Source organism: Oryx dammah, unplaced genomic scaffold, assembly GCF_014754425.2.
Source record: "Oryx dammah isolate SB20612 unplaced genomic scaffold, SCBI_Odam_1.1 HiC_scaffold_13, whole genome shotgun sequence".
Lineage (NCBI taxonomy): Eukaryota > Metazoa > Chordata > Mammalia > Artiodactyla > Bovidae > Oryx > Oryx dammah.
The window spans coordinates 18,541,283-18,554,568 of record NW_024070197.1 but is presented as its reverse complement, the minus strand read 5'-3'; the positions used below and the strand labels follow the sequence as shown (position 1 = coordinate 18,554,568).

Sequence of the window (13,286 nt, the reverse complement as noted above, 5' to 3'; positions counted from 1 at the left end):
TGTGGCCTTGCGGGCCTCCCAGCGCTACGAGGACGCCTCCGAATACCCTGCGGGAACTATAACGGAATTGCACCTGACTACCTGATACTTCCTGGAGGTCTGCGGAGTGCCAACATAGTCGAAGAGTTCCTTGTGGGCGGACTCGGCTTCAACAGCTAGGGAGGCCCCTCCCTCTCCTACCCTCAGATCCGACTCACGTCGGCAGAGAGCGCTACCGACCCAAACAGGCTGCGTTTGGGGGCTTATAGCCCACGGCATATTCTCAGCACCGAGAGGCTTGTTTTGCCGACTGTGACCCAACACTTTACCGGGTATTCCCGTCCCCAAGGGTTGGGGCCTTCGATGTACACTTGCTCTGGGAGTGGAGACTCACGGAGCTTCCCATGGTTGCTTTAATAAATGAGGATAAACCCACGTGTGTGCCCGTCTTCTCTCTCCCAGTGCCCCCAGCGCTCTGGGGAACACAAGGACCCTAACCTCTAGCTCTCTCCATTCGCAGGACTCAAGAGTCAGGTCAGGATCCCCTGGTCTCTTCCGACCCCAAACCTAAGAGTCTCAGCGTCTAGCGTCCTCCTCCTCCAGGCCCTCAGGAGTACCGTCCTCTCAAGGACACTGATGTCCAGTGGGGCGGGCCATGAACCATTAGCTCCGCCCCTTATCACAACATTGTGACGTAGCATCAGCGACAACCTATGAGGCGCGACGGCGCCGCAAAGCTGGGAGCGGGAGGCGGAAGTGCCTGTGGCAGTGTTTCACCGCTTCTGCCGCCTGTTCCCGTGCGCCGCTCCGTGCCCCGCGGCCCAGCTGCTGCCATGAGCCGGCACAGCCGGTTGCAGAGGCAAGTTCTGAGCCTGTACCGCGAGCTGTTGCGCGCCGGGCGCGGGAAGCCGGGTGCCGAGGCACGGGTGCGGGCTGAATTCCGGCAGCACGCCTGCCTGCCACGCTCAGACGTACTTCGCATTGAGTACCTGTACCGCCGCGGTCGGCGCCAGCTCCAGATGCTACGCTCGGGCCACGCCACGGCCATGGGTGCCTTCGTCCGTACGCGGGACCCGACCGAGGAGTCCAACGGCGCGGGGGCCCCAGGGACCCTGTCTAATGAAGGTGACGACCGGAGGAGACCGCTAGACAGCATAAGGACACCGAAGACCCCGCTGGATGGACGGTGACCGGCTGAAGGGCTCTGCCGATGGCTCAGGGGGACTGGAGGACCGGGGAGCCCCCCGATGGAAAGTGAGAGGTCTTGAGAAACTAGATCGACAGATTGAGGTAGTTGAAGAGCTCTCCTGGGACGTGGGGTGCGATGGCGAGAAATGCCCGGCTTTACTTGCTGTATGGTACCTGGTCAGACTTAACCAATGAGGCTTGGGGTGGGCTGTCAAACTAAAAGCTACTTACCCTAAGGCCTGGGGAGCCAAGACGCCCCGCTGTTGGACAGAAAGAGACTGATACGCCCTTGTCTAGAACCCTGAGAAATACCACTGCTGGCTCCTCAAAGAGACTCGTATCTCCTGTATTTAACTCTGAGAAGAGCAGATGAGGAGGAGTTTGGGACGATGACCTGATGGACGGTGAGAAGCCTGGAGACCCCTTCAGAAAAATCTTTACTCCACTGAGACCAACTGGGATTGGTGAGGAAGGGGGTAAGGGGTTTCTCACCCCGCTAATCAGTTAAAGACCCCCTCAAGACCTCTACATGATGGTTCTGAGGGGGAAACCTCCCCCTCTCCACCCCGATTCCTGCCCCTTTCCCTGCTCAGGACTGTTGGACAAAAAGGCAATAAAATGGGGGTGTGCTTACTTCCCTGTTGGTGGTGGTAAAGATTTGATGTGTTTGGGGGATTTTGAGGGTTATCAAGAAGTGACCCTCTGGCAAGGGATGGGTGTAGGGAACCCTGTAGAATGGCAGATTGGTTGGAGCAGCATAGTTCTTTCTTCTGGGTAGATCCATGGAGGGAAGCCACCCTGGTTTGACCCCCAAGGAAGCCCCTGTTGACCCCTTAATGGAAGGTAGTGAGGTGGAAGAGGAATGGTGGAGCTGAGGAGGCCTGGCTGGTAATCCCTGCAGTAGTAATGGGACCCTCAAACCTTGCTAAGGAGTCCAGCCTCAGCTACAAGCTGGAATTGTTAGCAAGGCCTAGGGGTGAGAAAGCAGAGGTGGACCCATAGGCCACAGACATACCTCTTCCCATGCCCCCACAGGGACATGCCCTAGACATTCCCTGAGGTGCTGCGTTTTGTAGCCCTCAGCTGTATTTGCACCCATTAAAAGCAGTTGAGAGGAGGAGGACCTCAGGAAAGGAACTCAGAGCTCAGATCAAAGGTAGGATGCCATGGCATGCCTGCTGCTCAGTCGTGTCTGACTCATTATAACCCCATGGACTGTAGCCTGTGAGGCTCCTTTGTCCATAGAATTTTTTTCCAGGCAGGAATACTGGAATGGGCTGCTATTTCCTACTCCAGGGGATCTTCTCAACCCAGGGATTGAAACCACGTCTCTTGGGTCTCCCGCATTGGCAGGCAGGTTCTTTACCCCTGCACCACCTGGGAAACCCCAAAGGTAGGATGGACCAAAGAGAAATACAGTCTCTCCCCCAGTCCCAGTGGGGGAGGCAGATACTCAAATAGTTACAAAATGAGGTTGAAATCTGAAGAGTTATGAGGTGTTTGCCAGAATGTAGGGATAAGCTTCTAAGCAGGGGGACCGTGTGGGTAAAGGCCTGGAGAGGGCGAAGGGGAGAAATGCTGGGGCCTGGAGTGCCCCAGAGCACAGGCTGTGCAGTTCATGCAAGTGGCTTCTACTTCAGCTTTGTCTCTGCTTGGTACTCAGCCTCCACGCCCATGTTCATCTGTCCGCCTCAGTTTCTTCCACCAGGGTGTTGCTATTAATCCTGGCCTGGCTGCATTTCAGAGTAAAAACCAAAATCTTGAAAGTGGCTAGAGGAGTTAAGTCCTACCCATCCAGTCCGAATTAGAGCTCCCCCTGCATCTCCCTCCTCTTCCCCTTGTATCTCTCTCCTCTTCCTCCTGCTCATTCCTGGCTCCAAGATCTTGAGCCCTAATAAGGTCCAGGATGGGAGCTTCTGGCAGGGTTGCAGGCAGTGATCGAGTTCTCACTGGGGGTGGGTGTCCTGGTCAGAAGGGCGTTACAGGGTGAATGTCGGACGATTAAGAGCTTGGACTCTGGAACTGGAGTGCTTAGGTTTGAATCGCAGTTCTAACACTTACTGATTACGTGATCAGAAGCAAGTGATTTAATCTCCTTGTGCCTCAACATCCTTATCTGCCAAATGGGCATACCAACTATGCAGCTGTTATGGTATGTTTTTGTTCAGTTGCTAAGTTGTGGCTGACTCTGCAACCCCATGGACTGCAGCACACCAGGCTTCCCAGTTCTTTACCATCTCCCTGAGTTTACTCAAACTCATCTCCATTGTGTTGGTGATGCCATTCAACCATCTTATCTGTCCTCCCCTTCTCCTCCTCCCTTCAGTCTTTCCCAGCATCAGGGTCTTTTCCAGTGAGTCGACTCTTTGCGTCAGGTGGCCAAAGTATTGGAGCTTTAGCATCTGTCCTTCCAGTGAATATTCAGGATTGATTTTCTTTAGGATTGACTGGTTTGATCTCCTTGCTGTCCAAGAGACTCTCAAGAGTCTTCTCCAACATCACACTTTGAAAACATCCATTCTCTGGCACTCAGCCTTTTTTAATAGTCCAAACTCTCACGTGACTACTGGAAAAACCATAGCTTTGACTATATAGACCTTTTGTCTAGGTTGGTCATAGCATTTCTTCCAAGGAGCAAGCATCTTTTAATATCATGGTGCAGTCATCATTATGACACAGTGAATTAAATACCTGTGGCAGCAGAGGGTGATGTCCCAACCCCATATCCCTCCTGTCTACTTGAGTTCACTTGTAGCTGCAGAGGAGGGTTCCCAAGAGACTGCCAGCTTCCTGCTGAGCCCCTGCATCTCTGCTCTTCTGCTTGAGGGCTTTCTAGGAATTATGAGAGGTGGGTTAATGCCCTCATGAGCAAACTGCAGCCCGTGGGGGACTACAGTCACTGGATAAGTGCCCCAGTTGCCTGTTGTCCGATGGGACCGAGCCCCAGCTACTCACAGTGGCTCCCGCACCATAAGCATCTGTTTTGCTTTTGGCCTGTTCACTGTCTCTCCTCATTCCCTAACTCCTGCCTCCTGGGATCACGTTGCAAATAAACCACCTCACTCAAGCCCTTATCTCAGAATGTACTGATGTTAAACCACCCACCTTGGTCCTGTCTGTGTCGGCTGCTGTGTTTTCACTCTTTTAAGGGACAGGGTCACTGCTTCTCAACCTGTCAAGAATCTCCTGATCTAAGAAAATTGCTATAAAGGACTTAGGGGGTTAGAATAAGTTGGAATATAGATTGTGGGTTAATAATGGAATTGAGTGTTGAAATTTCCTGAATCCAGTAACTGTACTGTAGTTGTGTAAGACAGTGTCCATGACATTAAAAACTATACACTGAAGTATTCAGGAGTAAAGAGCATCATGTCTACAACTTACTCGCAGATGGTTCTAAAATATGTGCATAGATATATTACTGAGAGTGTGAATGGCGAAGCCCATGGGGTTAAATGTTAACAATTGATGAAGGCGGGTAAAGGGTACGTGAGAGTTTCTTGTTACTAGTCTTAAAGCTTTTCAGGAGTTTGAAACAAAACAAGAAGTTACCAAAAAGATAATGGTCATATTAGTGTCTTACTGGTCATTTGTCTTCGGACGCCAGATATCTTCACACACAGGGTACATTTTTACAAGAGATTTGAGAAAAGCAAAGCCTGTATTTTCTGAGACTTGGATAGATCTCTCATGCATAACTTTCTCACAGATTTAGCAATCAATTTAAATTCCTGACCTTTAAAATAGTAACATCTGCTCTCCCTCACAGGTTCTGATCTCCACCCTGTCGGGAATGACAGATCACTAGAATATGTTCTTGTCTTGAGTCACAAGCTCCACTGTTCCAAAAGAGTGACCAGGTGCATGAGGTGGTCCAGGGGGCCCTGGGGAATTCTGGGAAATTCATCATACTGGACAAGGAGCCACAGGTCAAACCTGCAAGTTCCCACCGATCCCGTCCATCTCTCTCTCCCTAGAATGTCAGCTCCACAGGGACCAGGATTTTAGCCTGTCTTGTTCACAGTCATAATCCTGCTCTTTGACCTGGTTCATAGCAGACACTCAGTGAGTAGTAAATGAACGAATGAATGACATGGATTTGCTCCATTACTCAATCGGTTGGCACGATACTGCCAAGATCCTGCCCATCCATCCAATTTGCTGGTGACCCCAGGGACACCATGCCTCCTCCTCAGCTGGGGACAGGACCTGGTCTGGCAGTTGAAAGAGAACAGACCCAGGTTTGCACAGACTTCTCCCTGAATGTGGAATTACTCTGAGGATCTGCTGCTTCCTGCTTCCTGCCCCCTGCCCCCCACCCAGGGTCCATTCCCTCTTCTGGTAACAGCTCCCTGGTTGGTTTTTTTTTTGGCGAACTACTCCCCCCTGCCTATTTCAGTACAAGCAAGGCTGATTGCAGCCCCAGTGAAGCATGTGACACTAGCCAGAGGAGCTGGCTTCAGGACTCAGACGGTAAAGAAACCGCCTGCAATGCAGGAGCCCTGGGTTTGATCCCTGGGTTAGGAAGATCCCCTGGAAAAGGGAATGGCTACCCATTCCAGTGTATTCTTGCCTGGAAAATTCCATGGAGAGGAGCCTGGTGGGCTACAGTCCCTGGGGTCACAAAGAGTCGGACACAACTAAGCGACTTTCGCTTCACTGCAACTCTCCTGTTGGGCTTCCCAGGTGGTGCTAATGGTAAAGAACCTGCCTACCAATGCAGGAGACATAAGAAACTCGGGTTTGATCCCTGGGTTGGGAAGATCCGCTGGAGGACAGGACGGCAACACATTCCAGTATTCTTGCCTGGAGAATCCCGTGGACTGAAGCAACTTAGCACACACACACAACTCTCTATTGACTGCTAAATTGGTAGCATGTAGGCTTGGCGGTTTCAAGGGGCACTCCCCACCATTTGGATAAGACTGAAGCCAGAACAGGAAAGAACTGAGCCCCTGGATCCAGCTGTGCTTGCAGTCCTGAACTTTTAAGTTACCCACAAAAATTAATTATTAACTCCCAATTTTTTTAAGGGAATACTCTTGTTTTCGTTTGCTTTAAATATTTATTTGGCTGCGCCAGGTCTTAGTTGTGGCATCCAGAATCTTTAGTTGCATCATGTGGGTTCTTTTTATTTTTTTAGTTGTGGCATTCGAACTCTTAATTTCAGCATGTGGGATCTAGTTCCCTAACCAGGGGTGGAACCTGGGCCCCCTGCATAGGGTGCTCACTGTCTTAGTCTTAAATCAATGGAGATTGGGTTTCACTCACTTGCTCCGTGTGTGGCCTCAGGCTAGTGGCTTCTCCTCTAGAGCCTCAGTTTCCCATTTCTGTTAAGCAGGGACACACCATTGGGTGGTTGTGAGAATTCAAGGAAGTGTCTGTCTTAAGTGCACATCCAGGAGACTAGCATGGGGCTCCTGCCTCTGTTCTTGAGTCTGGTTCTGCTCTACCTCTTGTCCTGATACTTTAAGCTCTGGGAGAGGATAAGCTTAGACACCTGAGGCTGGGGACTGGACTCCAGGACTGAGCCCTGGCAGTTCAGCTTGGTGATCTGGGAGAAGAGGGCTTTCACAGTCCAGTTAGTGATGGCCAGCCTGGGAGCCCACCATGTAGTGTTTGAACAGAGCACCTGGATGAATGCAGGCTACCCCTCTAGTAGCCTGTGGCAAGCACCCATACCTCTTTGCCTGAGGGTCTTTACAGGCAGGAGAGGCTGGAAGTGCTGGGGAGTTAACATCTCCAGGATTAATCCTGAATCAATGAGAGATGAGAGCTGGTACATATATGCCACAAGTCCTTCACCTCTGTGTGTCCCACAATCTCCCAGAGGTCCCTAGGGGGATGGCACACCAATGCCCAGAGAAGCAACCAGCTCAGTGACTCCCTTCCCTGGTTCACTTCCCATTCCCCTATCAATTTGCCTAGGATCACCCCCCCAAAAAAAACTACCTGTGCTTGAGGGACTTCCCTTGTGGTCAAGTAGCTAAGACTCCACTCTCCCAGTGCAGGGGGCCCAGGTTTGATCCCTGGTCAGGAACTAGATCCCACATGCCACAACTAAGAGTTCAAATGACACAACTAAAGATCCCTCATGCTGCAACTAAGACCCAGCACAGATAAATTATAATTAAATTAAAATACCCCATAAAAAATGGGGTGTATAAATATATATACACACTATGTTTTAAAAACAAAAAACTACCTGTGCTTGAATCTTTGTCTGATGGTCTGGGGGAACCCAACCCAAGATGGGCTGATTCAATTGTATATTCTGTGCTCAAGGCAAAGGGATCTGTGGAGGGGGTTGTCTAGATGTACCAGGGTCATATCAAAGATTGTCAATATTCAAGCATCCAGTATCCTCACACATCCTGCTACAGAATGAAGGTTTGTGTCCCCTCAACACTCATAACCCTCAATGTGATGGTATTAGGAGGTGTGGGGCCTTTGGGAGCTGGTCAGGTCATGAGGGTGGAGGCCTCATGAAAGGGGTTAGTGCCCTTCTAAGAGACCCCAAAGAGGGACTTCCCTAGGGTCCAATGGTTGACTCCATGCTTCCAATGCAGGGGCTGTGAGTTCGACCCCTGGCCAGGGAACTAAGATCCCACATGCCATGTGGCCAAAAAAAAAAAAAAGAGAAAGACCTCAGAGAGTTCCCTGGCCCCTCTTTGATGTGAGGACACAGGAAGAAGATGGCTATCGATGAACCAGGAAGTAGATCCTCATTAGACACTGAATCTGTCAGCACCTTGATCTTGGACTTTTCAGCACCCAGAACTGTGAGAAACCAACTTCTATTGTTTCTAAGCCATTCAGTCTATGTTATTTGGTTACAGCAGCCCAGACAAAGACATATCCTTTAACAGGGACTATTTATTACACATGTCTAGACTGCATTCTCACATTGGAGGGGGACCATTGACATAGCTGAGCTCCAGGTAAGGTGTCCTGATCAGTTGCACAGGAGAGCAGCAGGAACCCCCTGACGTGGGCAGGAACAATGTGATACCCACCAGGAAAAGGAAGAGGAGGAGGAGACGGAAGAAGGTCAGAGGTCGCCTGGATGCAGGAGTGGGCGCTCTGTGAAGGGAAATACAGTGTTAAATGTACCAGTGGGTGCCACCATGAGCCCTATCCCCCAAACCCCCGGACTCCTCTCCCAAAACGTCTTACCCAGCGTGCGCCTCCAGCATCACATCTTGGAGACTGGGAGATACTTGCCTCATCCTGTCCTAAACATAGAGAGCCACCAGCAGCAGAATGGGTAGAAGTGACATTTAATGTGCTCTTTACCTTACTACCATAGACAGGCAGAACTGGGCTTATTTCTCCTACTTTCCTAGCACCCCTTCCATCCTCAAGCCCTCATGGGGACTTGGAATAGCTCCAAGTGTAGTGGAGGTCTGTCTGTGCCTTCCCTCCATGCAGTCCCCCTTTTCCTGGTAATGGTGGTTCAACTTGGAGAGGACGGTATCATAACTCCCCACTTTTCTGAATCCACAATTCTACCTCCATAACTAGGCATGTGACCAGATCTGGCCAATCAGAGCCCTCTGTCAGCTTGGCTACTGTGATTGGTGGCGAAGCGGGAGTCCGACCTACAACTTTTGCTGCCTGTGAGTCTGGAGCATTCTCTCCTGGGGTGAGTGAGGCAGTGGGGAGAGAATGTGTAGCTGCTGGGTCAGCCATGTTGCTGAGAAGAAATCCACTGTGAAGTAGAGCCCAAGACAGGGAGGGACTGCACCTTGGCAGTATTTGAGGTCTGAAATTCAACAGCATCTGGACTTTTAAGTTAAGTGGGGGAAAAAGAACAACAACCCAGCATCCCCTTTCTGTGTGTAATTCAGTCAGGGTTGGGTTGCTGTCACTTGCTATCACGATTCGTGAGTGATACACCTGGCTGAGGACCAACTCACTCGAGACTTCCAGAGCAGGGGTTGTCTTCGGTGACTTGCTATGTGTTTTCGGTGGCTGAGGCCCGACATGAGCATGTCCTGTGTGGGGAGAGAGGTGTGGGGTCCTTGGAGAATCAGTGACAGACACAAAGTTGAGGAAGGGCCACAATGGCAGTATGGTGTCATATAGATGAGATTCTGGGGGAAGAGCGAAATCTCAGGGAGAGATGAAGAGAGGGCCAGAGCCCAACAACAACAAACCCGAAAAGAGAGACATTATTTATTCATTCACTCAACAAATATTTAATGAGTGACTGTTACGCTCCAGGTACTGTCCTAGGAGTTGAGGACACAGTGGGCACAGAAGCAGGCAAAATGCTGGCATACATGGAGTTTATATTCTAGCGGGAGAGAGAGGGACTGTAATTTAATAAACATAATGTCAAGATGTGGTAAGTACTGTTAGGTGCTAACTTTTCACTCAGTCGTGTCCGACTCTTTGTGATCCCATAGACTACAAAGTCTATGGAATTCTCCAGGCCAGAATACTAGAATACTGGAGTGGGTAGCCACTCCCTTCTCCAGGGGGTCTTCCCAACCCAGGGGTCACACCCAGGTCTCCCACATTGTAGGCAGATTCTTTACCAGCTGAGCCACCAGGGAAGCCCAATAAGAGGATAAGGAGTGATAATGTTCTGAGGCCAGGGTGGGTCTCTCTGAAGGGCTGATATTTGAGGAGAGATTGGAGTGAAGGAGGAGGGGAGCTGGGCATGTATCTGGGGGTTTGGAGATGGGAGTGTGTTTGAAATGTCTGAAGAGTCAGGAAGGTAGTGTGGTTGTGGTGGGGTGAATGAGGGGGAGAATGAGAGGAAGTGAGGGCAGAGAGACCCGGAAGGAGAACACTGAGACACCAAAAGAGAAAGAGACACTGGGAGAGACAGAGCCAGAGGTTTGAAGGCCTTCTCGAAAGGCAAGGACCCTGCTAGGAGACACACAGAGGGTCCCATGGGTGCTTGGAGGGAGGAGGTCACCCCACCTGCTCTCACCTCCAGGCTTTGTCCTCTGCTCTGGGGGCCCCTATAGCCACACAGCTCACATGGAGCCCCTGGCATCCGGGCTGTCCTTCGCCCTAGAGGCTCAAGGTCCCCAACGTCCCCCGCCGGGTCCCATTCCAACTCTGCTGGCGTGGGGAGGCTACTGGGTGCCCAGGGCCCCCAGACCCCACCAGGGCCCGGCCCATCTGAGTCCCCCTCGAACTCCAAGTCCTGTTCCAGTGTGCTGGCCTCCTCCAACACCTGCTCAGAGGACAGAGGTCATGAAGGTTGAGACTGGCACCCGCGCCAGGGACTGCAAGGGTGGGCCATACCAGGCTGGTGCTGACCAGCTGGGCCTGCAGCCTCCACAGCTGTCGGAAGATGCTGTCTTGGTGGGCTCTGAAGGCCTTCAGGAGTTGCTCCAGGGCTGCCCGGGTCTGAGGCTCACTGCGCTGTGCCAGCCCCTCACCGAACACCAGCAGTGCATCTAAACGCTCAGCTGCCCCACATAGGTCTACCTGTAGTGCCTGGGTGCACATGGTTGGACATCATCAATACACCCCACCCTGCTGCCTACACACACACACACACACACACACACACACACACACTGCGTACACGTGGTTGGACATCATCAGCACACCCCATCCACACCACCCCGCTGCCTACACACAGACACACACAGACACACACCGCAGGGGCACCAGAACACCAGAGACCTAGGACTGGAGTTACTACCCCCACCCTCTTCCCATCCAGACATGGGGAACAGGGAACAGATCCATTTCCAAGGGAAGCTGGCCCCCACTCCTGAGGCCCTTGCCCACCTGCAGCTGGACCATCCTGCTCTGGGCTGACACGCAGGGCCCCAGGCCTCGCTCCAAGTCCTGCAGCCAGAGGCCCAGCCCCAGAAGACAAAGATGCAGACTGTCCTGATCAGCCTCCAATACCTCTCGGCCAGAGATGGGGTGCTGGGGAACACAGGGCTGAGTCAGGGCCAGTGAGCCAACCCGGACCTTGTTCCCACTCCCATTGCACCCAGGCTCCTGCCTTCTGGGTGCTTCTCTGCAGCAGAGTCCACCTGTGGGTGTGCCCCAAGGCCGCTCCCACCTAGAGAAACTTCCCAGTGGAGTCAGGCCCGAGAACCTCTAGTTCAAATTCTCCAGGTTTTCAAGGCTCCTAGAAACTTGTCCATATAGGGCCTGGGGGTCTTGGAGAGGGAAGGGTAATGGAACCAAATTACTCCCACAGGGAACACCAGGGCCAGTGATGAGATAATTCTTGGACTTCCCTGGTGGTCCAGTGGTTAGGAGCCCACCTGCCAATGCAGGGGACACGAGTTCGATCCCTGGTCCAAAGACTCTACGTGCTGCGTGGCAACCAAGCCCGCACCGCATCTCAACTACTGAGCCCATGCACCGCATCTAGAAAGCAGCCCCACTACGAAGCGTCAGACACACTGGAGCAACTGAACAACAATAACAACTCTGCACCTAAAGAAAGCCCACATGCAGCAATGAAGAGCCAGCACAGCCATGCTGCTGCTGCTGCTGCTGCTAAGTTGTTTCAGTCATGTCCAACTCTGTGCGACCCCATAGATGGCAGCCCACCAGGCTCCCCCATCTCTGGGATTCTCCAGGCAAGAACACTGGAGTGGGTTGCCATTTCCTTCTCCAATACATGAAAGTGAAAAGTGAAAGTGAAGTTGCTCAGTTGAGTCCGACTCTTAGCAACCCCATGGACTGCAGCCTACCAGGCTCCTCCGTCCATGGGATTTTCCAGGCAAGAGTACTGGAGTGGGGTGCCAGTGCCTTCTCCGCAGCACAGCCATAAATAAATAAAATATTAACATAATTCTCTCTCAGTTGATAAAATATGACGTAGTAGACAGGTCAAGAATCATTGTCTAGAGCATCCCACCCCCACACAGTTGGCCAACACTTTTCCCGAATCATCGCCTCATCCCCGGGGCTGGCCCGGGGGCCCAGGTCACCTCAACCCACCTCTAAGTTTTTGGCTCCAGCTGACTCCTCAAGAGAAGAGGGCGCTGGCAACCTGGGGAGGCCAGCAACAGGCTCCAGGCCCCTTGGCCCACCCCGGAAGTGCTCTGGAGGGTCCAAGGAGTCCTGCCCCAGCTTCTGGGCCTGTTCTGACCTGGGAGGTGGAGGACAGTGACAGGCCACTGGGTGAGTCTTAAGTGAAAGTGAAAGTGAAGTCGTTCAGTTGTGTCCGACTCTTTGCAACCCCGTGGACTGTAGCCTACCAGGCTCCTCTGTCTATGGGATTTTCCAGGCAAGGGTACTGGAGTGGGTTGCCATCTCTCTCTCCAGGGGACCTTCCCCACCCAGGGATTGAACCCGGGTCTCCCGCATTACAGGCAGACGCTTTACCATCTGAGCCACCAGGTGGGCTAGGTGCCCATTACTCACTCTACCCACCCCTGTGCCGGGTTACCTCTCCCCTGTCCCCATGTCCCCAGGGGGTCTTAGCCACAATACCTCTACCTTGCTAATGCCCCCACCACTTTGGACCCCAGTTTCTAAAGCCCCAGCCCCTACCTGATGCTTTCCTCTCCAGATGCAATGCACGTTGTGTCTCCAGTAGCGTCCAGTTCCCTAGGCGCTCCAGGGGGGTGACTGAAGGGCTCTGAGGGGGATCTAGGACCCAGAGGTGGGGGCCGGGCCATATTTGGGAGCCTGGGGACAAAGAGTCGGTGAGGACCCCCAGCAGGAGCCCTTTCTCTAGCCCCAGTCTCCTTGAAGACTTCCTCAGTAGGACTCACCCAGGCCTGAGGCAGCCAAAAGCCCAGGGGCAGGTTCAGCTCCACCTCCTTCCAGGTGGAACCTGGACCCAGGTAATTTGATGCCTAGCTCAGGTGACCCTATCTCCACTTAACTCCTTCCTCCCTAGTATACCAGTAGCTGACTCTCAAGCTCACCCCACCCAACTAAGGGGTTTCCAGATATGACCCTGCCCTCTCAAGAACCCCAAGTTCTGGACCACTCTGAGACCCAGACCTCTCATCCTGGGAACCCACATCTGTGTGTGCATGCATATTCAGTCATGTGGGAGGCTTTGCCAACCCCATGGACTGTGGTCCGCCAGGATCCTCTGTCCATGGGATTTCCCAGGCAAGAATACTGGAGTGGGTTGCCATTTCCTACTTTAGGGGATCTTCCCCACTCAG

General features: G+C 52.4%; 2 protein-coding genes across 4 annotated transcripts; one reads left to right on the top strand and one right to left on the bottom strand.

The window, feature by feature from the left end:
* Window positions 1-400: 400 nt before the first annotated feature.
* Window positions 401-1,822, top strand: SDHAF1 (succinate dehydrogenase complex assembly factor 1). The gene has a single exon (XM_040253085.1). It carries the CDS (start codon window positions 693-695, stop codon window positions 1,167-1,169), a length of 477 nt encoding a protein of 158 aa, XP_040109019.1. The 5' UTR covers window positions 401-692; the 3' UTR covers window positions 1,170-1,822.
* A 6,201-nt stretch (window positions 1,823-8,023) lies between these two features.
* On the bottom strand, window positions 8,024-13,242 carry SYNE4 (spectrin repeat containing nuclear envelope family member 4). Of its 3 annotated transcripts, XM_040253020.1 has the most exons (8): window positions 12,658-13,242; window positions 12,103-12,253; window positions 10,927-11,070; window positions 10,432-10,626; window positions 10,112-10,360; window positions 9,087-9,164; window positions 8,344-8,402; window positions 8,024-8,250 (listed from the first exon to the last, which is right to left on the bottom strand). In XM_040253020.1, the coding sequence occupies exons 1-8, from the start codon at window positions 12,783-12,785 to the stop codon at window positions 8,070-8,072; spliced, it is 1,185 nt and encodes a 394-aa protein (XP_040108954.1). In that variant the 5' UTR covers window positions 12,786-13,242; the 3' UTR covers window positions 8,024-8,069. The 3 variants fall into 3 exon arrangements, with proteins under 3 accessions (XP_040108954.1, XP_040108952.1, XP_040108953.1); XM_040253018.1 differs by lacking the exons at window positions 8,024-8,250; window positions 8,344-8,402; window positions 9,087-9,164 and having other exon boundaries at window positions 9,684-10,360; XM_040253019.1 differs by lacking the exons at window positions 8,024-8,250; window positions 8,344-8,402; window positions 9,087-9,164 and having other exon boundaries at window positions 9,684-10,360; window positions 10,432-10,617.
* Window positions 13,243-13,286: the final 44 nt, after the last annotated feature.